General features: G+C 35.4%; 1 protein-coding gene across 3 annotated transcripts in view; it reads left to right on the forward strand.

Moving 5' to 3' along the window:
* Positions 1-287: 287 nt before the first annotated feature.
* LOC126777981 (potassium voltage-gated channel protein Shal) overlaps positions 288-22,183 on the forward strand; it is a 168,338-nt gene continuing 146,442 nt past the window's right edge. For all 3 annotated transcript variants that reach the window (XR_007670112.1, XR_007670113.1, XM_050501350.1), the window contains exon 1: positions 288-1,402. Coding sequence is in view for 1 of the 3 variants with exons in the window: in XM_050501350.1 (XP_050357307.1) it covers positions 288-1,402 (1,115 nt within the window). In the remaining 2 variants the exon portion in view is untranslated. The remainder of the gene's footprint in view (positions 1,403-22,183) is intronic.

The raw sequence follows: 22,183 nt of genomic DNA on the forward strand, positions 1-22,183 counted from the left end.
ATCTTTTTTGAAGTAAAATTGCTTGTGTTGACGTGATAATAGTAAAATTTCAAAAGATATAACTGTATTGTAAACATACTTCGGTCTAAACGCGCATCATAAATCCACAACAGATCGCGATAAAACTTAAACATCTGTACTCTTTACTACTTAGGGCTATTTTAGTTCATCACCTGGTCACACCGAGTCATCTGGGCGGGCTGCCCGAAATAGCGCGATGCAGGGGTGGGGGGTACGGCTGCTTACGATTTTCAGTAGAGCGGCGACGGTGGCGCCGACAGCACGCGATGGCGTCCGTCGCCGCATGGCTGCCGTTCGCGCGCGCCGCTGCCATCGGCTGGGTACCCATAGCCACGCACCCACTTCCTCCCCCACCCGTCCCCAAGGACCGCAGACGCGCCGAGGACGAGAAGCTCCTCATCAATGTATCAGGACGACGTTTCGAAACATGGAGGAATACTCTCGAGAAATATCCAGACTCCCTGCTCGGATCGTCCGAGAGGGAATTCTTCTACGACGAGGACAGTCGGGAGTACTTCTTCGACAGAGATCCAGATATATTCAGACATATACTCAATTACTACAGGACTGGGAAGCTTCATTACCCAAAACATGAGTGTTTAACTGGTTATGATGAGGAGCTCGCGTTCTTTGGTATCCTGCCGGATGTTATTGGCGATTGTTGTTACGAGGATTACAGGGATAGGAAACGTGAAAATGCGGAACGTTTGATGGACGATAAACTTAGTGAAGCGGGAGACCAAAGCCTTCCTCAGCTTACGGACTTAAGGCAGAAGATGTGGAGGGCGTTTGAGAACCCTCACACATCTACAGCCGCTCTAGTATTTTACTATGTGACTGGATTTTTCATTGCTGTCTCGGTGATGGCCAATGTTGTAGAAACCGTTCCGTGCGGGCACAGACCTGGTCGAGCGGGTACTTTACCTTGTGGAGAGAGATATAAGATAGTATTCTTTTGCTTGGACACGGCCTGCGTGATGATATTCACGGCGGAGTACCTGCTCCGACTGTTCGCTGCACCAGATCGTTGTAAGTTCGTGAGATCTGTCATGTCAATTATTGACGTGGTCGCGATCCTGCCATACTACATTGGCTTGGGGATCACAGACAACGACGACGTGTCGGGCGCGTTCGTGACCTTGAGAGTGTTTCGAGTGTTCCGTATCTTCAAGTTCTCGCGGCACTCGCAGGGTCTTCGGATTCTCGGGTACACGCTCAAGTCTTGTGCCAGCGAACTTGGCTTCTTAGTATTTTCTCTAGCGATGGCCATTATCATCTTCGCCACTGTCATGTTCTACGCTGAGAAGAACGAGCAAGATACGAACTTCACTTCCATTCCTGCTGCCTTCTGGTACACCATTGTGACCATGACCACACTCGGGTGAGTTCACATTATTTATATATGTACATATAGCATGAGAAACGAAAATATTAAATATATTGCGAAGCGCTGCGCTGACACCTGTCGCCGACATTAAAAATTCATGCCCGTAAATAAGTGTCATGGCGTCGAAGATTTCCCTCCATGAAGGGCTTAACGAATGAAATATTAATGCTAAGCATTCGGTTTTAATTGCGTTTTCATTTGTGTAACGAATGTGATCGTAAAGAATATTAAGTCATTTTCAGACGTTTTAGGCTCAGCGCTATGTTGTTATAAAGGTTATTATATAATTTGGGTGTTAAATCGTATAAGGATATTTTAATGGAGTCGTAATGCTTTGCTTTAATGAAGTCTTGCTTTGAATATGTAACTCGACTCATATTGAAAATTACATTTTATTATCGATATAAAAAAATATAAGTAAATATATACGTCGTTATAAATAGCTTAAATTATTGTCCTTTAAATTTATATATTAATTATTTATATGATTAACGTATATGATATGTAGCGAGAATATTCTATCAATATTTAATTGTAATTTTGATTAAGCTTGTAATGAATTGAATTTATTACATTAATATAGAAGACTAGTGTATAAAATTATACTTATTGATCTTTATATTATACATTCTATTTTAAAACATAAATGATTATCTGTCTTTAGTGTACCACTTATTTTTTCTATATTATTTTATAAAAACAAGTATATTTACAAACAAAAAGTACATGGAATGAAACAAACTTTTAGGCGTATTGCCAAGAAATGTTAAACAATTTCGCTCTATTCATTAGCGTGAGTTGGTCTTCGGAAAAAACGTTTAGAAATGTAGCTTTAGTATTTATCTACTGGGATATATATTTTTTAAATATTTAGAATACAATTTTTAAATTTAAAATTAGATAATGCACATTTATTTCCTTAAGATAAGATTAGCGATTTTTTTTATTTGCTATAGGACTAAGTCCTGAAGCGTTCGGTCCTTTTATGGTTGCAGATTGAAAACCTTTCAACTTTGGTCACAAAGGGACGAGAGGACATTGATACGACCCTTGCTTTGAAAAGAACCTAATGGTGTCTTACATTAGGATATTAAAAACGATATGTTAATTATGTCACTGGCTCTTTGAATACGTATCGTTGCCTTTGAGATTGCCAGCAAAAATTTAACCCGTACGGTTGATGAAACTTTGCATGAACTTTTTTTTTTAAAGAGCTAAATAAAACTCCTCTTTTCTGTCAAATATTTACATAGATATTTAATTACACTAAATTATTATATTTACTGTCCACCAACCCGTATCGGAGCAGCGTAGTGGATTAAATGATACGAGACTTTCTTCCCCAAAATGAGAGGTCTTAGCCCAGCGGTGGGACATTTACGGGCTGCTACATTTTTGAAATGAAAACTTCTTTAGGCGTATTGCGCTGGTTTATCGTATGGGATAGACTTGTGGCTTCGCGTCACCGACGCGTGCTAATGTTAATATAATGAAATCGTTGAAAGTACAAATAATTTAAGTATTGTGGAAATTAATGAGGATAATAACGATTGAAATTTATTACAAGTGTATTTTAACTTTTATCTATTTAAATTAAACGTATTAATATTTCTTACCGAGTTTGCGACATATTGTGTATTTTGATGAATAAAACGCGATATAATAAAAAGGGATAGAATTATTACTCGGAGCCCATACATGTGGCAATAAGACAAATACATTTGACAGTTTCAAGTTTTCACTTCTTTCAGCAGTTCCTATGATTGCCTGTTTTTCAATATATATATATATATATATTGAAAAACAGGCAATCATATATATATATATATATAATATATATATATATATATATATATATATATATATATATATATATGCATATATATATATATATATATATGCAGTGCAAATTATTATATAACAGTAATACACAATGTATACAAAGGCATACAAACCCCACGATATCTATCATGTATATGTTTTATCGAGATAAACTGAATTAGTCAATGTACGTAAGAAAGCCGAAAGGTAAGGCCCAGTGGTAAGAACGAGTGAATCTTAACCGATGATCGTGGGTTCAAACCCGGGCAAGCACAACTGAAGTTTCATGTGCTTCAAAAAAGGATATAGGTCCCAAAACCATTTTAACTCATTTATAATAATTAATCTTATACATTATTCAAAAATCTATTTCAAAGCTATATAAATAAATTTTATTATGATTTAAAAATAATTTCCCTTAACGATTATTTTGATTGATTCATCATATCATTATATTATTTCCTTCTTCAATGCGTTCGGTAACATAAGCATTATGTACTTTTATTAAATATACACATATAATTACTTCGAATAAAATTACGTGATTCCAAACTGAGCTATTAAACCTAGAAAATTTTACCTTCGGTTACGCAACAATCTTTTCTAGGTCGAACCATTTTGAGCTTCAGACGTGACAGACACATAGACGCCTTCCCCGACGCTTTACGAGTGGAACCCCTTCCAATTCCTTTGCTTCAATGTTGTTACAATAGCATAATATACAATAAATAATTATATATGTCAAAACAAACTGATGATTTGATAAATTAGATGGTGATAATCAAACTTTTTGAGTAGATATTAATGACGGTGCTTAAATTTTGCCTAAGACATGTATTTTGTCATTATTGAGTTGATATGGTTAGCGAATTGTTTTATAACTAATTAATGAAATTCCTATTTTTTAAACTCGCAATTATTTAAAAAAGCAACAATGAACGTGTATTTCACCAACCCGCATTGGAGCAGCGTGGTGGAATAAGCTCCAAACCTTCTCCTCAAAATGAGGAGAGGAAGCCTTTAGCCCAGCAGTGGGACATTCACAGGCTGTTTCGGAACGTACATTGCAATTATTATACGAAGATTGCCTTCGTTACCTACGTGGAAAGAGAACAGTTACTTGCAGTTTCATTATCATACTCGAATACAGTGGTTCGAATTCAGCTCGTGACAAATATCAGTAAACTGTGATACGCGGTGTTGTGAAAGTCGCGTTGTGCGTGTTAATTGTCACTGCTTTTTTTTAGTTCAATTAGCAAGGGCTCTTTCATTTAATGTAATATAGGTTATATTTCTACGCTAAGAAAGTATAATTTTAAAGACGAAATTGGTATGCAACTTTTCTGTATGTTTGACCTATAAAGTTTTTTACTTCAGTTGCGTGTACAGCTACCATAGATAAAGTTATATAGGGCTTATCGATTTTGGAAATTCCAAAATGTTTGAAGAAGACTTGTATTCGATGTAACGTTCAATTAACAGTTGACATATTGAAAAAATTAATAATTTGTTCGTTTTGTTTTTTTTTTATTAATAAGGATCAAACGAAGTATAATAAAGTTAAAATTGTAATATAATAATTGATGACGAGCCGGTTGGCGTGGTTGGTAGAACACTTGCCTTTCACGCCGAAGGTTGTGGGTTCGATTCCCACCCAGGACCGACATTTATGTGCATGAACATGTATGTTTGTCCTGAGTCTGTGTGTAATTATCTATATAAGTATGTATTTACAAAAAAAAGTAGTATATGTAATATATCAGTTGTCTGGTTTCCATAGCACAAGCTTTGTACAAGCTTAATTTGGGATCAGATGGCCGTGTGTGAAAAATGTCCCAGGATATTATTATTATTATTATTAATAAAATTCCTATAAATAGTCGAAAGCCCTTATGGCTGACACTGTGCACGATTGATTGTAGCGGTACGTAGCTTGCGATTATGAAAATAATTATTTGTGTAAAATTTAATTAACAATACTTTGACGTTTACGTTCGCAGGCGGGAAATACAGCAGCTGTTACAAGTTTTCAATTATATTGTAAGGCTAAGTTTTTACATCAAACACCGATTAAATTAAATTTCATAACAAAACATTCTTAAAAAACAATCTTTTGCTAAGAAGTTCTTGGATTGAGAATCAAGACTATCAATCAGGTCAGGATTACCATATTAGTGTATCTTCATTGGAACTGAATAAATATGTTTAGTACAGAACATTCTACCCGTTTGTACTGGCCGTCGTCGCGTTAGGACTCTACTACCACTTACCATCAGGTGGAGTAGAGTCATTTGCCATCCCGGCGCATATAAAAAAAATATGTGAAAATACAACTCCGTAGGACAAGAGGAAGTGGTTTTTATTTATCTAGCAAGATTTAATATAAGCAAACAAATTGTGCAAGTTAAATAAAAATAAATAAGGCGTATTATTTTGTATAAGATTATGTAGATGACTTGGCTTCGCTCGTAAGTTAGGTAAGGGGGGGAATGTTGGTGGGAAGGGGTTATAACAACCTACCTCGAGATTTAACCCCAAGTTTCATAAAAATCGGTAGTGTTCTAGCCGTGAAAGCATGACAGACAGAGTTATTTGTTTATTATATTAGTATAGACAAAAAAGCTTGGAGTGTGTATTCGATGATTTTAGATATGTTTGTGTATGTATGTATAAAAAGAGTAACTACTGAGTTTCTTGAGTTTTATGAGTTATTCTCAGTAGAATTGACACTCCATGACGACAAATTTAAAATGACAAATGTCTTTGTATTTGAATAAAGTACATTTTTGATTGTGATATAAGTTTGTAATATAAATATTTTTGTTTAAAATATCTAATGGAACTTACTACTTTGGTAATCAATAATAATAATAATTAATATACAACTTGATAGCGCATTTGAATTAGGATTCTTTATCATAAATATTTTTTAAGTGTTTCGCGTTAATTTATCTATTTGTATGTCTATTTGCTATTCAAAGATGAGCCAAAAGCCCATAAAATTTTTCCAAAGATCCAAACATTGCTCTCAAAAAGATCGGCCTTAACCTAGCATTGACACGCTTACAGGCTTTACTTGAACGAATAAAGCACGGACGAGATGTGTATCGATCCGAAAGGAGGAGTAGAATCAAAATGTATTTGTGAATATTATAAACATAATATGCGGAAAGGATCTCGTCTGAATTTCTATTTCAATACGATTCAATGTAATAAGTTTATTATATATTTAATATAATATATCTGAAAGACGTTGTTTTACGATTTCATACCTTTGTTTAAAGATTAAATAACAGAAAAAAATCAGCACACGTCATCCATGGCAAGCTGTTAGTGTCAAAACTGTGAGCCAAAGATTTCGGATAGTCGGAATTAAAGAGTACTAACTTTCAAATGAAGATTGTGACTGTGTGGGTCAACTTGGTGGGTACCGCCCCTCTTCAACAGCGAAAGTCACTAATTTGTATTGGTCTGTTCTTATCTGACGGGATTATAGTATAATTACAGACTTAAGAGGCATACTATCTTAGATCTCATGGTGGTGGCACATTGGCGGTGTAACTAGTCGATTTCATCAATAACCATCCAGGGTCTATTGTCTATGGGAGTAAATGACTACCATCAGGTGGCCCATTTTCTTGTCTCGCCATGGAAAACCACATATATATAAAATATACACGGCGTTGCTATAAGAGAAGGTTTACAAGAAACGATAGTTTCTCTGCTCGCAGCTTCGAATGTAGGGGGTTGAATATTAGATTAAAATGCTGTTTCCGATAACTTTAAGCGTTATCATCACTCCTATAACTATACCATGAGGGTTTTTGAATTTCGAATATGAAAAACTTCCTTACTGGTGGTAGAGCTTTGTGCAAGCTCGTCTGGGTAGGTACCTCCCACTCATCAGATATTCTAGCGTAAAACAGCAGTACTTGGTATTGTTGTGTTCCGGTTTGAAGGGTGAGTGAGCCAGTGTAATTACAGGCACGAGGGACATAACATCTTAGTTCCCAAGGTTGGTGGCACATTTGTGATGTAAGCGATGCCAATGTCTATGAGCGTTGGTGACCACTTACCATCAGGTGGCATATATCATCCTTCCTATTCCTATTCTATAAAAAAAACGATCTTCTTAATTTGTATTATATAATACCTTATAGTCAGCTATCTACTTCAAATTATAAAACTCTCGAAAGACAAACTCTCTGAATATAATACCACTTCAGTTATTTAAGTCAGCGATGATGAAGAAAATAATTAATCATGTACTTATGTTTATATAAATTGTTTGATATTTTTTTAGGATGAGGTTGGACATCTGTGCTAATCTATTAAAACTTACTTTATATGTCACTCAAGAAATGTTTAATGTCGACTTACAGTGATACGCTATTTTGATGCGTATATACTTTGAATGTTATAATAATTATGTTCAATGTCGCAAATCACTTTCTGACATTTAACGACCGTGTTTTGCGGCGAGCTTAGAGTTTATTTTTATTTAATAGCTCTACCGTATTTTTTTAAATCAAATTGTATACGTACAACACTGGCTCACCAACGCTTTAGTTATTCAAAATAATAATACATGATGATATCTGACTAACCGATTTCGGCCACGGCGAGTAATCTCAAGAGAGATTGCGCAGGACATACAATAGTGCACGTGTGTGCAATTACAAATGCACTCTCTATTCCCTCACTCTCATAAACCGATGGGACGGCAGTCCGACACGACCGGAAAGAGTTTAGGCGTCAGAAAAACGCAAACATTTTTAAGTCCAGGACCTCGGGATGTGCGAATCGTAGTCACTAATAATAGTCACTAGACCAACGACGCAGTCAATACAATTATTTTGCTAATGTGATTTTTTTTTTAATTTAAAACCAAAATTTATAAAAAGTAATATGCAATTGTTTACAATTGATTATGAAGATTATAGGTTTTATTAATAAAACCTGATGATAAATTATCGCATCAATCATGCAATAAATAATATGGTGTATCAAAAAAAATGACCGTTTTTTAACCAAATATTTGTATTATTATTTCTTTGATATAAAATACAATTAATACTCAAAGTAAAGTCCATTGTTATCAACTGTCATTAGCCATATGCTAGCCAATTGCTCGATCCCACGCTGATACCATGGCTGTCAAAGAACTGTTGGACCACCATTTCAACTTCCGCAAAATTATTAAATTTTTTCCCTTGAAGAAAATGGGCCATGGATCGAAACAAGTTGTAATATAATGGTGCGAGGTCTGGACTATATGGGGACGAGGCAGAAGCTCGAACCCATGAAGTTCTTCAAACTTTTTTTTGGTTCGACGGGAAGTGTGAGGACGAGCATTATCTTGTTGGAATAAGACTCCTTTTCGTTTGGTCAAAGCAGGACGTTCTGACAATTTGGTGTACAATTTGTCCAGTTGTTTGCAGTAAAGTTCTGAATTCATAGAACATTCATCAGGAACAAATTCGTGATGAATAACACCTTCAAAATTCCAAAAAACGCAAAATATGGATTTTTTGTCAAATTGCCCCCTTGCAGTAACCGGAAAAGCAGTTTGACTGCGATCTAGCCATTGTTCACGGGTATTCGGATTTCGCCAGTAAACCTATTTTTTATCACAGGTGACACAGGTTTTTCAATAAATTTTCACAAATTGCTAACCTGTTAGTTGATTCTATTGCTTTTTTTCACTTTCCCCATGGAGCATAGATGGCGATTTACAATATCTTTCGACACACCACACTCCCTGGCAAGTTCGCGAGTACTTGTGGATGGATTTGAGTCAACAGCTTCCTGCAGAACTTCATCAATATCCATTAATGGTCACCCGAAGCCCTTCTTCCTTTTCAACGTCGTATCTGCGTCGTAATGCTAAATTTTTCAAACCAACGCCGCGCTGTGCGCTGATCAAGGACACCTTCCCCTTCATATTTATTAATTTCAAGAGTTGCTTCAGTGACTGTATTTTTTTTTCCAGTAATGCTTTAAAATTACGAGAATTTCGTAGGACACTGTCATCTTGTTTCTCTTAAACAAATAAATAAACCAGACTTTTTTTAAAGTCGAATGGGAATAAACAAGAGAATATAGGGAGCAAAGAGAATGCTCTAAAGGGATCATTTATTATTAAGTATTAAATAGGATTAAAATATTTACAATCCTTTAAATCTTGAATTTGATAAAACGGTCATTTTTTTATACACCCCCATATAATTATTTAACTACATTTAATATTAATATTAACTTCAATTTTTTTTTAAATGTAATATACAAAATAATATACCGTGAAATTTGTCAAATTTAAAGTGCGTATCGTGTATGCATCTAGAAAAATGGTTTATAAGTTTCTCAAAATCAATTGTAACGGTGTTTGTTATGTTTGATTTTCATTTGTTTTTCCGACCAATAAACATGAAAAATATCTTAATTAATAATTTTAACACGAGCGCTTAATATAAAAAAAAACGTGACAAATGTATTTAATTTATAAGCTAGTCAGTGTCCTTGCAAATAATGAAACAAAAACAATTTACGACAGCGAAAGAAAAAGCAATTATACATATATAGTGCGATATATACAGCATAGATTAAATAAATTAATTGTGAACGCGATGTGCAATCTCTGACAGATTATTTGCGAGCACGAAATGAGATTTACCTCAACATACATACATATGTATATGACGTAGCTAGTTAGTGTAATTCGGCTTATACAGGGGCACTGCATAATATACACACACATACATGTATATAGTAACGAGTTCGTGTCATATTTATGTGTTGATGTCTCTCTATATAAATATCAAAGTATATAATGCAATCTACATTTATTTACTACGATTACAGTTTGTTACATTTTTTATATATATATTTGTGAACCATGAAATAAAATTATGTTTATTCATGTTTTATATGTAGAACAAACAAGTTAAACAAGATCACGGACGCTAAGTTGGTGCGAATTAAATGAAAATATGCAGTATAATAAATAAATTTAAAAAAAAATCGTGTATTTGACGTTGATCGTTGAAGAGTTCCCTCATCCTCAATCCTGGGTGTGAAGCCATGGTTAACATAAAAGTGCATTGTTATCAGAATTGAACCAACATATAAAATTAGGAAAATTTATGAAAAAACTAACAAACATTGCAACTTAAATACAAGCTTGTAATAAATGTACTTGTATATCAATGTTTCAGTAAGCCCATCCTCCTATCCTCTTAAGGCAGAAGTCTTTATTCCAATGCGGATAAGGCTGCTCAGAAATTATGCAGATTTTCCCATAGTCTTATCCATCAGCTCAGGCAATTTTCGCCCGTGAACTCTACTAATATACACAATTAACATTCATATACTTTATTCCCAGACTCACATACATATGATATTTCAACTATGATTGTATGCAATTTTATATATGATAAGCATTTAAGAAATGTGTGAAAACGAAAATGGGTTTCTTATTACAATTTTATTATTATATTTAACAGTTACAGGCAAATAAATTTAAAAATGCGAATGAAATAAATCTATTTTGTTTTATCTTAAAACCTGTCATACACAGATAAAAAACTATCAAAATCGATCTAGTCGTTTAGGAGTTCAGTGACATACATATATACATAATGTTAGGATGTGAAATAAAAAAATGATTTTGACATTGACATTTGAGATTAATTGACAGCAGAAGAATAAAATGAATGACCCTCCAAGAAGGTTTACAATGATATTTATAATATCGGTTTATGACGTCAGTCTGCAACTGTCGCCACTAAAAACACTCAACTATTTAAAGAAAAGTAAATCACAAAGCCGGCAATTGGTAACACATTGAATAAATAAATTAAATACTCTACAGAGAGGTTGAGTAGAACTAATGACTTACAGCGCTATCCGTTGATATAATGTAGTGCTTAAAATAATTCCTAAAAATAAATATAAATAAAAACATATAAATGCATGATAAACTTATTTATTAATTTTTAAATAGGATAAAACACAATTTGTCATATGTCACTTCTAGTTTTCTTTCTGTTTCAAGATAACTTCAGTAATTTGCTTATGCTAAGCGCTTTATGGCTAAGTTACTCAAAGTTCACACTTTAAGCGGATTTCGTTCTTTGCTAAGAATCTGTTTCGTTATTAAAACAAGTAAAGCGTGAATAAGAACAAGGTGACTTGAGATTTAGGAAATTCGATTATATTTTCGTAATGGATAATCGCCCATCAGTAGACCGATTCTGTGAGAATAAAACACGATTCTCATCGCAGAATACGATCGTGAAATGACATTTTGATATACTCATGAACGATTTCGGTAACGGCAGTTATTCTATATAGACTAAATAAATATTACGGTGGTTTTATAGGAAAAAGGGTTTTCACGAACATAATCTATTTACTATATAATGTATATTAAAACTAGAAAGATAGATCACCTGAAGAGCCTTGATGGCCCAGTGGCTAGAACACACGAATATTAATCGATATTCGTAGTAGGGCTTTGTGCAAGCTCGTCTGTACCACCCACTTACCACGTACCACTTCAAATATTCTACCGCAAAACTACTTGGTATTTTTGTGTTCCGGTTTGAAGGTTGAGTGAGCGCAGTGTAATTACAGGCACAATGGACATAGCATCTTAGTTTCCAAAGCTGGTGGTGCATTGGCGATGTAAGTAATGGTTAACATTTCTTATGGCTGTTGGTGACCATTTACCACCAGGTGCTCGTCATATTCTATACAAAAAAAAAAAAAAAAATAATAATAATAATAATAATAATGTCCTCCAGACCGATTTCGGCCATGACAGCCAATCTCAAGAAAGATTAGCCAACTACGCAGGAGATATTATAGTGCACAAGTGTATGCGCATACACAGGTGCACTCTCTTTTCCTTAACTCTCATAATCCGATGGGACGGCAATCCGACACGACCGGCAAGAGTTCAGGCGCAGGACCAACGGCTTTACGTGCTTTCCGAGGCACGGGAGTGTTCACACTTCCAACTTCCAGACTCCGGGCTGCTACTGAGAATTTTCTGACAGAATAACCCAATAACTTTCTTTTTTTTCATCATTGGCCCGACCTGGGAATTGAACCCAGGAGCTCCGGGTCTGCGGCCTTATATCAAGCCACTAGACCAACGAGGTAGTCAAAAAAAAAATTAATGTGGGTTCAAAGCAAGGCAAGTACCGCTGAACTTTCATGTGCTTTCATGTGTTTAATCGTGAGGAAATCTGCATTTGACCACAGGATTTCAGGGTCTACCTTAATTGTCCATCATCCCAGCCTGTCTTCAATAACTTATATAACGTACAAAAAAAAATGAAAATTGAATAATTACTCAACTTATTGAATTGAAGCTCTTAGATTATAAATTAAAAAAAAACTGTAATCAAGAACACTGCAGTTTTATCGTAATTAATACCATAGATTAATGTTATAGTTGAACAGATAGACAAGAGCCAATTAAAATAATAATTAAACGATTAATCTTCAAATCAATTTGTCATCGGAATTAATACACAAGCAATTCTAAATACGGAACAAGACTATGAATAATGTAATTATTTATTTATTAAAGGTTTGCTAGTGGATGTTACATACATTATATCTTAATAAATTGTGTGTTAAAACTAACATTTTATGTACACCCATTTGAAAGCAAACACTGCATGCATAGTGTTCTTCCGCGGATTACAGTTTTATAAAAGTATTTAAGTGCTTGATTAATAAGCGACAATAACAAAATTATAAGTATAGCTACCAACTGATGCTTCACCGTGTGAAGGTTTGATGTTAGGTATTTATGTTATCTTTTTACCCCTGATAATCTGTATCCAAAATTTCATAATGATTCGGTTGAATAGATAAAACGTGAAAGTACAATGATAAAATGACAAACATTTTCACATTTATCATACTAGTAAGAAGTGACCCCGTACTTCTTCTTCTTTGAGTGCCTCACCGACTAGCGAAGGTTGGCAGTCAGCTTTGAATACTTCTTCTTGTTTTCCGCGAGGCGAAAGAGCTCGGCAGCAATCGCGATTCCCGTCCATTCTCGCATGTTGCACAGCCAAGACTTTTCTACGACCAACAGCTCGTCTTCCTTCTCCGTACAGAGGTACATAATCCTTTACACGTGGTACAAACTTGTAGTAGATACTAGTAAATAATATATTTAAAAAAAAGTTTCAGTATGGAATTAATGCATAGCAAAAATCTGGCTTCCGTCCAGATTGTTGTCATATTTGATACATTTGGCCCTTGAAACGAACGACTTTTGGCACGAGTTTATCCCTTAAGAAGTATTCATTTTGCTTTGTTTGTGTATAAAATAATCATATTTAACTAAATATGGTGATATAATAATAATCTTATTATTCTTCTTAGTAAATAAAATTAAATATTTGTATGTTTGTTCTTTACACTTTGTGAGGTGTTCTGCGTAAGCTAGCGAAGACTCTGGTCTCCAAGAATAAGAAAATTTCTTTATATCTTTATCTTTCAATTTAATAGTTTTACACTTACTATACTATATAAATATGGCTATTTAATTATTGTTTTATATTAAGACAAATACATAAAAATATTTATATAAAAATGTTAACAACTTTAACATTGTGTGATACGATACCCTTGGTGTGGAGATCTTGAATAATATGTGATATTTAATATGGATTAGCGAAAAAATGGCGTCTTTAATGTCGAAGTTATCAGAACTTTTGAAGTAAATTTAATGTGGACATAAGTAGTTACAAGAACTCTGTGTAGTGCATAACACAGCAGAGCTATTAGCAAATCGCATGGAATATGTAAATCTAGGGTTTGTTTATCTTTATTCCTTCTTCGTTTGTAATAGATTACACTTGTGAATATCTTGCAAGTAAATGCTGAATTTGAGTTACAAATTAAAAACTTACTTTTTTACGTTTTATTTCCTTGGCTTCTCTTGTATTTTAACTTTAATTCCACACACAATAGTGTAATCCCCTTTGGACCAGTTTGTCACAATTGTTATGTTTGTAGCGTAACGATGTTGGATTACCAACAAACAAATAGATGCAGTTTATTCAGGGTTGATTTTTTAGTCGCCGAGAGCCGAGATCTCCCAGTGGGTAGAACCCGTTAATCTTAACCGATGAAGGGTCAAACCCAGCACCACTGAATTGTCATGTGCTTAATTAGTGCTTGTAAGTCATCACGTGCTCGGCGGTGAGGAAACTTGAATGTGTCTTGAACTTAACTGAAGTTTCATTACATGTGTACATCCACCAACCCTCATTGGAGCAGCGTGGTTGAATGAGTTTCAAGTCTTCTCCTCAAAAAGGAAGCCCAGCAGTGGGATAAGCTGTTCTTTTTTTAGTAACACGTTTTTTCTTAGGATACTTGTAGAAAATTATCAAAACGTCTCGCAATTGAAATTGGCAAATCACTGACATTTCGCGATCATATTCTGCGATGAATATAATAATTATAACGTTGTTTTTGAACTCACATTAATTCGGTTTTCAAAATTTCTCACCAATTATTCCAACGACACAGAAAAGCTTGACGTTATTGTGTTCTAGTGATGCCAGAAACTAATATCTTAGACTGAATCTGGTGTACACTTCTTACAGTGTCTGAGTGTACCATAGTGTTCTAGATCAACGTCACTCTACTATAACAACCGCCATGGGACGCTCTGTTCTATGAAATTCAATTATCAGAATTTTTGGTTATTTTAAGGTTATATAAGTGAAGACTTAATATTATAATAAAACGGAGAAGGCGGTGAAGGAAAATATCGTGATGAAACCTGCATGTGTCTAATTTCACTGAAATCCTGCCACATGTGTATTCCACCAACTCTTGCTGGAGCAGCGTGGTGGAATAAGCTCCAAAACCATCTCCTCAAAAAGGGAGAGGAGGCCTTAGCTCAGCAGTGGGATATTCACAAGCTGTTACTGTATTATAATAAAATATAGCAACGAAGTACCTATATATGTGCTAAAAAAACTGGGAAGTAGTAGTGAATGGTGGCGGAGAGTGAAAGACTCTATAAGAGAGCGTCATCCCATTTGCTATCCCGGTGTACGAGTCGGTTTTAATCCCCTAAGCGCACCAATACATCAGTGATATTTTTCAGTCAGCATGAATCATTAACGTGACGATATTTTGTAATATTTTACAGGTATTTTAGAGTATCGAACCTTGGAATGTGACGTTCGTCCAGACATTGACCCATATGTTTTGATCGATGTTATGACGTCACGTGGTACCGTTTAAAAAGTGATATTTCGTTGTTTTTTTTTGTTGTCTTGGCAAATGTTCTTTTTAACAAATTGATATGTGTGTTTTAATTTCAAAGAGTATTTATTGAGTTTTTAGTTAGTTTTTTATATGCTATCATTTCTTATTCTAATTACTCGACTGGAACTCGGCCAATTGTAATATATATGTTATAGTTAGAACTGGTTTTCAGTCAAAACTAATTTTAACCAGTTACACGGTTAAAAGGAACTTTTACAAACGCTGTAGCTTACTATTAGACTAAGTTAGGTTTTTTTCTATTTGAGAGCCACCTGATGGTGTGTGGTCGCCACATGGACATTGACTTTGTAAGAAATTTTAACCACCCTTTACATTACCAATTATTCACCCACCTTAGCACTACGGTGTTATGTCGTTGTATCCTTGGTTCATTCACCCTTCAAACCGGAACACAATAAAAAACTAAGAATTGCTGTTTCGCAGTAGAATATGAGATGAGTGAGTCAAACTCGTCTGGGTAGGTACCACCCACTTATCAGGAGATATTCTACTGCAAAACAGCAGTACTTGGTATTGTTGTGTTCCGGTTTGAAGGGTGAGTGAGCCAGTGTAATTACAGGCACAAGGGACATAACATCTTAGTTCCCAAGGATGATGGCGCATTGGTGATGAAAGCGATGGTTAACATTTCTTACAATGCCAAAGTCTATGGGCGTTGGTTACCATCAGCTCATCCACCTTCCTATTCTATAGAAAAAAAAAAATTATAACGGTAAGCGTACGTTTACTTATTATTATAGTTTTACACAATGTAAACTTACTTCGATGCGGTATTTGACGAGTCGAATCAGGCCCGGACTTAGAGATCTGATGCCCCTTGAAACTTTGACATTCTTGGTCTCTCCATTCCGAAGTGGTTAGAGTAAAATAATAATATTATTATTGCACTGGACTTCACGGTTAGCCTGACCCCAGAGCGGTGGCATGTAGGCTTATATCCGGGGTTTGTACAAAGTACATACAAATAATAATAAATACATGTAAGTAAGTACATAAAGCAATATTAGATCTCTACATATGAAATTGGCGTTATGTACGGGAGGAATATAAAATCAATTTTTTTTTGTAAAATATATTTAATTACTCAAAGAATACACCGTTGTTATTTATGCACTTTTGCCATCTCATAGGTAGTTCATTGATCCCTTTACTAAAAAAACCATGGGGGCGAGAATCAATAAACTCTTTGAAGGCCGTTTGGACTGCCGCATCGGAGTTGATTCTTTTCCTTGTAAGAAAATGTTTAAATTCGTTCGTAATCGTTTGGCCAGATTTTAGAAAGCTGTAGTGAACGACACCGGCGCTAGTCCACCAAATACTCACAAGTAACTTTTTCTGAGTCAATTTTCGTTTAGGGCAGGATTTGGCTGGGTCTCTAAGGTTCAGCCATTGCGGCGAGCGCCTTCGATTATCGTACAGTATCCACTTTTCATCGTAAGTAATGATTCCATTTAAAATCCCTTCATTAGTGTCAGTTAGCAAAGTAACACAGCAGTCGACGCGTGCTTGCAAGTTCGATTCACTCAATTCATGAGGTATAGGTACCTTTCAAATTCAAGTTTTTTTACTTTCCCGATTTGCTGCAAGTGGATTAATACAGTTTTATCACATACCCCGAAGCCTGCAGCTATCTCTGAAGTGCTTTGTGATGGATTCGCTTCCACAATAATCTTTAATTCTTTATTTTCCACTTTGGTCTCCAGCCGTCCACGGGGTTGGTTCTGAAGGTCGAAATTTCCAGAACGAAAACGTTGAAACCAAAACGTACCGTGCTTTCTTTTGCGACACCAGCACCGTACACATCATTAATTCTTCGAGCTGTTTCTGCAGCACTGGTGCCACGGTAGAACTCGTACTCGTAAATATACCGATATTTCATTTTTTCCATTGTGAGGTAATAAGCGACGCCAATGAAAAAAATAACGAGGAAAAAACAAATGAATGACTGTTTTCAAAACTCAAATGTACCAGCTAAATGAATTTATAAATTTGAATTTGGAATTCTTAACCAAAGAGGAGACATTTCAGACCAAAGTGGTCAGTACGACAAAACTCTAATTTTATATGTAAGGACCTAATATATAACGAGACAGACGAAATAGTTTTACACCAAAACCATGGTCAAGAGGATCTCTACTGATTTCCGTTGATCTCAATTTAATGAAATTTAAGCTGGACGCTTGCCAGAACAGCAACACGTGGAGTGACAATAACAATAATAAAAGCAAATTAATTATTAATAAAATTAATAAAAACCTTTTATTTGTAGTAAAATATTTTTTTAAATAACTCGACCCACATTTGGTACGTAACAACATATTGCATACTAAACTAGACTGTCGATTTGACCAGCGAGATACGTAATTAAAATTTTAATGCCACGCTTTCTCCCTTTCTGTCATTATTAATTTGACATTCGAAAGAAGAAGACACAACCTTGTTTAACTAATTAGCCGCTAGAAACGTTTATAAGTAAAGCCGTAATATTGAAATTATAAAATTCCCCTGATCTATAAAAGTTTCTTTAAAAAAACATCTTTAGTCGGATCGGCCCGAACCGCGGTTCGAATACAGAATCTTGGGGTCTGCGGGCATAATATACCAGCCACTGAACCAACGAGGCAGTCAAAAAAATTGTATTATGCATAAAATATTAAAGGAAATATCTGTGCGATGTTTATAAACTAAGAGGTTATACCAAGCTACTTTCAAAACAAAAATCACCAAGTACATAAGACACGCGAATCATGGGGTTTTTTACTAGACAATATACTGTTCCACAGGCACCAGGGACGTAACATATTAGTTCCCAAGATTGGTGGCCCATTGGCGATGTATGGGATGGCTTGTCTAACACTCTGTACTTAAAATAACAATTTAATAAAAAAAGTCAATCAAAACTTGAATTAAAAAAAGCATATAATAATAAGTAACGGAAAAAATATAACGGTTACCCAAATGGAACGCGCTCACCATCTACATCAATAATTTTGATAATCAAAACACACATTACGACCAATATGAGAACGGAAAAGCTAATGAAATTATTGTTTGCTTTAAACCAAACAAGCGCTTACAGCGCTTTTTCATAATATTTACAAGCGACCTAAAATCTTTTTCGTATTTACACGTGACTTCGCCATTATCTCAAAACTATTCTCTGTATAAATTGGGTTAAAAAAAAACATTTTTATTTTTTGCTGACTGTAACGGTAGATTTATGCAGCGTTGGATTTTCATGATGTTTTGTATTCATTCGTAAAGATGGCGATTTGAAAGTTGATCTTGTTTCTATGGACTATTATGCTCCGTAATAAAAGTCACCTGCTAAGTTGCAGAGAAAATGCTTCTTTACGTTTCAAAAATATAAATTGCTTATAATATTTTCGAAGTTATTATGCTTAGGTCAAAGTTTCGAATGTTTCATCTTCATAATTATAATAATTATTTCTCTAACATAAGTATTTATATATATTATGTAATAAATAAGATAATTGGTGGTATTTATATAGCAACTAGTTCCCGCCACCGGCTTCACCTGAATACGATATAGTACTCTGTACTCTGTACCCCTAATATGTAGGAAAAAGTTATCGTTTCAGTAATTAAGAAGTGAAAGCGTAACAAACAAACAAATTCATTTTCGCATTTATATTATTATATATATATATTTATAAAGAATAGGAAGGTGGACGAGCATATGGGCCACCTGATGGTAAGTGGTCACCAACGCCCTTAGACATTAACATTGTAAGAAATGTTAACCATCGCTTACATCGTCAATGCGTCACCAACCTTGGGAACTAAGATGTTATCTCCCTTGTGCTTGTAATTACACTGGCTCACTCACCTTTCAAACCTTAACACAACAATACCAAGTGCTGCTGTTTTGCGGTAGAATATCTGATGAGTGGGTGGTGCCTACCCAGACGAGCTTGCACAAAGCTCTACCAGCAGTAAGAGTTAGTTAGGATGGAAGTTATAATAAAGTATGTACTACATAGTTACTGTACGGTAAATTGCTTAGGACTAAATATAATGACTAATTATCCATCCCTTCTCGACAACCCCATCAAAAAGAAATCTGAGTACAGATTAAAAATTAACTTACAAATATGTACACTATATTATAATTACTGTGTTGGTAATCATTTTATTAATAACTCTTTCTAATAGTCTTAATTCAAACCGCGTAGACCAGCGTAGCGCTACTTATTTATTAATATTATATACTAAAGCCTTGTCTGCAATCACGCTGCAACTTTTGGTATAATTTTTATGTATACTGGATAAGTAGTTTTTTTCAAATATAAATTTATTTATTTTTATGATATTAGGTAGGCAGGCTGGCAAAGAGGCCAATATAGGAAATATTAACCTTCTCTTATGTCGTCAATGCATCGCCAACTTTGGGAACGAAGATGTTATGTTCCTTGTGCCTGTAGGTACACTAGCTCAACATTTCAAGCCGGAACAATGCTAAGTATTGCTTTTTATCTGTGGAATATATTATATATAGATGGTACCATACCATCACATAGCCCAAGTAATTAAAGCATTACAAAATAAATGTTTTCTCATTTAGTAGGATAGATTTATTGGTGGTAGGGCTTTGTGCAAGCTCGTCTGGCAAAACAGCAATACTTGATATTGTTGTGTTCCGGTTTGAAGGGTGAGTGAGCCAGTGTAATTACAGGCACAAGGGACATAAAATCTTAGTTCCCAAGGTTGGTGGCGCATTGGATATGTAAGCGATGGTTGACATTTCTTACAATGCCAATGTCTAAGAGCGTTGGTGACCACTTACCATCAGGTGGCCCATATGCTCGTCCGCCTTCCTATTCTATAAAAAAAAAAAAATGTACATAAAAAACTGACTTTTATTAGTTTATAGTAACTTTGGATTAAAGTCACGAGGAGTTATTTTTAAAACTCATTAAGAAAATGAAATAAATTCAACGCAACGCAACTAAAAAAATGTACTTCGAATATTATATTATATATCACACACACACACCCTCATACGTGCAATCAAAGCAATTAAACTCGCAATGCTTTTTATAATTGAGGGCATTTTTTTTTAAAGAATCATACTATACGTACTTGGTTATACATACATTTATTTCAAATCAAATCAAGTGGGTAATCAGTTATTAATGACTATCATTAATTATAAGTATATTAATAATATAAGTATAAAGTAATATAAGTATATTAATGCATAGATAGAATTACTACCTTTTAAAGATCCGATCTAATATTCACTTGTAATAATGTCGAGAGCCGGAATGGCCTAGTAGTTAGAACGCGTGATTCTTAACCGATGATCTTGGGTTCAAACCTTATTTTTTATTTTTTTCGAGGAGGAACGGCATTTGAGCCTCCCACCCGGACACGACCGAGACGGGTATGTGGGACTCACGGGGCAGAAGGCCACCATCCTACCCACTAAAACCTCCTCGTTTCTGCCTCACCGCATGGTGGCGGGGTTACGGAAACGCGTTAGCACCGCGACCCCGCCTGCGGCCGTCGCAGGCTGGTGCCTGGATGGGGAAACGAGTTTGAGAAGGCGGTGACCGAAGTCTGTCCACCCAGCATCGACACCAAAACTGGGCGAACCCGCCTCTCCCTCCTCCTTCTACTCCTCCTCCTGTCTCCAGCAGCCCGAAAGGATCCCGGAGACCAACTCCTCCTCTCTCTCTCCGGCGGCCCATAAGGACCCCGGAGTCCTCATATTTGCCACGAAGCCGCTAGCTGGTCCACTCTGTGCAACAGAGAAGTACCAGTCTCAGCCACGATCGACAAGCAATCCGGAAAAAACATCGGATTGCTGGTCGACCCCGTTGCCCAGGGTGCACCACGTGGAGGTGACTGACATGCACCCCATCTTGGGTTCAAACCTGGGCAAGCACTACTGAATTTTTATGTGCTTAATTTGTGTTTATAATTCATCTCGTATTTGACGGTGAAGGAAAACATCGCAAGGAAACCTGCATGTGTCTAATTTCACTGAAATTCTGCCACATGTGTATTCCACCAACCCGCATTGTAGCAGCGTGGTGGAATAAGCTCCAAACCTTCTTCTTAAAAAAGGAGAAGAGCTTAAGCCCAGCAGGACATTCACAGGCTGTTACTCTTACTTTAATGTCAGTATGGATTATTATAATTAAGAAAACGCAAATATCACGAGAATTGTTCTGGGGGTATTCTTGATTGTCATTATTTATATAACTAATGAGCTATCTGATGTGATCCGTCACCTCACTTTGAATATTTAGTAGCTTTATTTGTGGCATGGCTTTGTGCAAGTACGTAGGTTACTCACACATTAGATAATTATGATAATTCTGAATCTTAACTGAATTTTCCCTGAATTTTCATGTGCTTAATTTGTGTTTATAATTCATCTCGTGCTTGACGGTGAAGGAAAACTTCGTGAGGAAACCTGCATATGTCTAATTTCATTGAAATTATGCCACGCATTGGAGCAGCGTGGTGGAATAAGCTCCAAACCTTTTCCTCAAAAGGGAGAGGAGACCTTAGCCCAGTAGTGGGACATTAACAGGCTGTTACTGTACTGTACTGACACGAAATATATTTTGTTTTTCATTGAATAACATAATA

Source organism: Nymphalis io, chromosome 24 (assembly GCF_905147045.1).
Source record: "Nymphalis io chromosome 24, ilAglIoxx1.1, whole genome shotgun sequence".
Classification (NCBI taxonomy): Eukaryota; Metazoa; Arthropoda; class Insecta; order Lepidoptera; family Nymphalidae; genus Nymphalis; species Nymphalis io.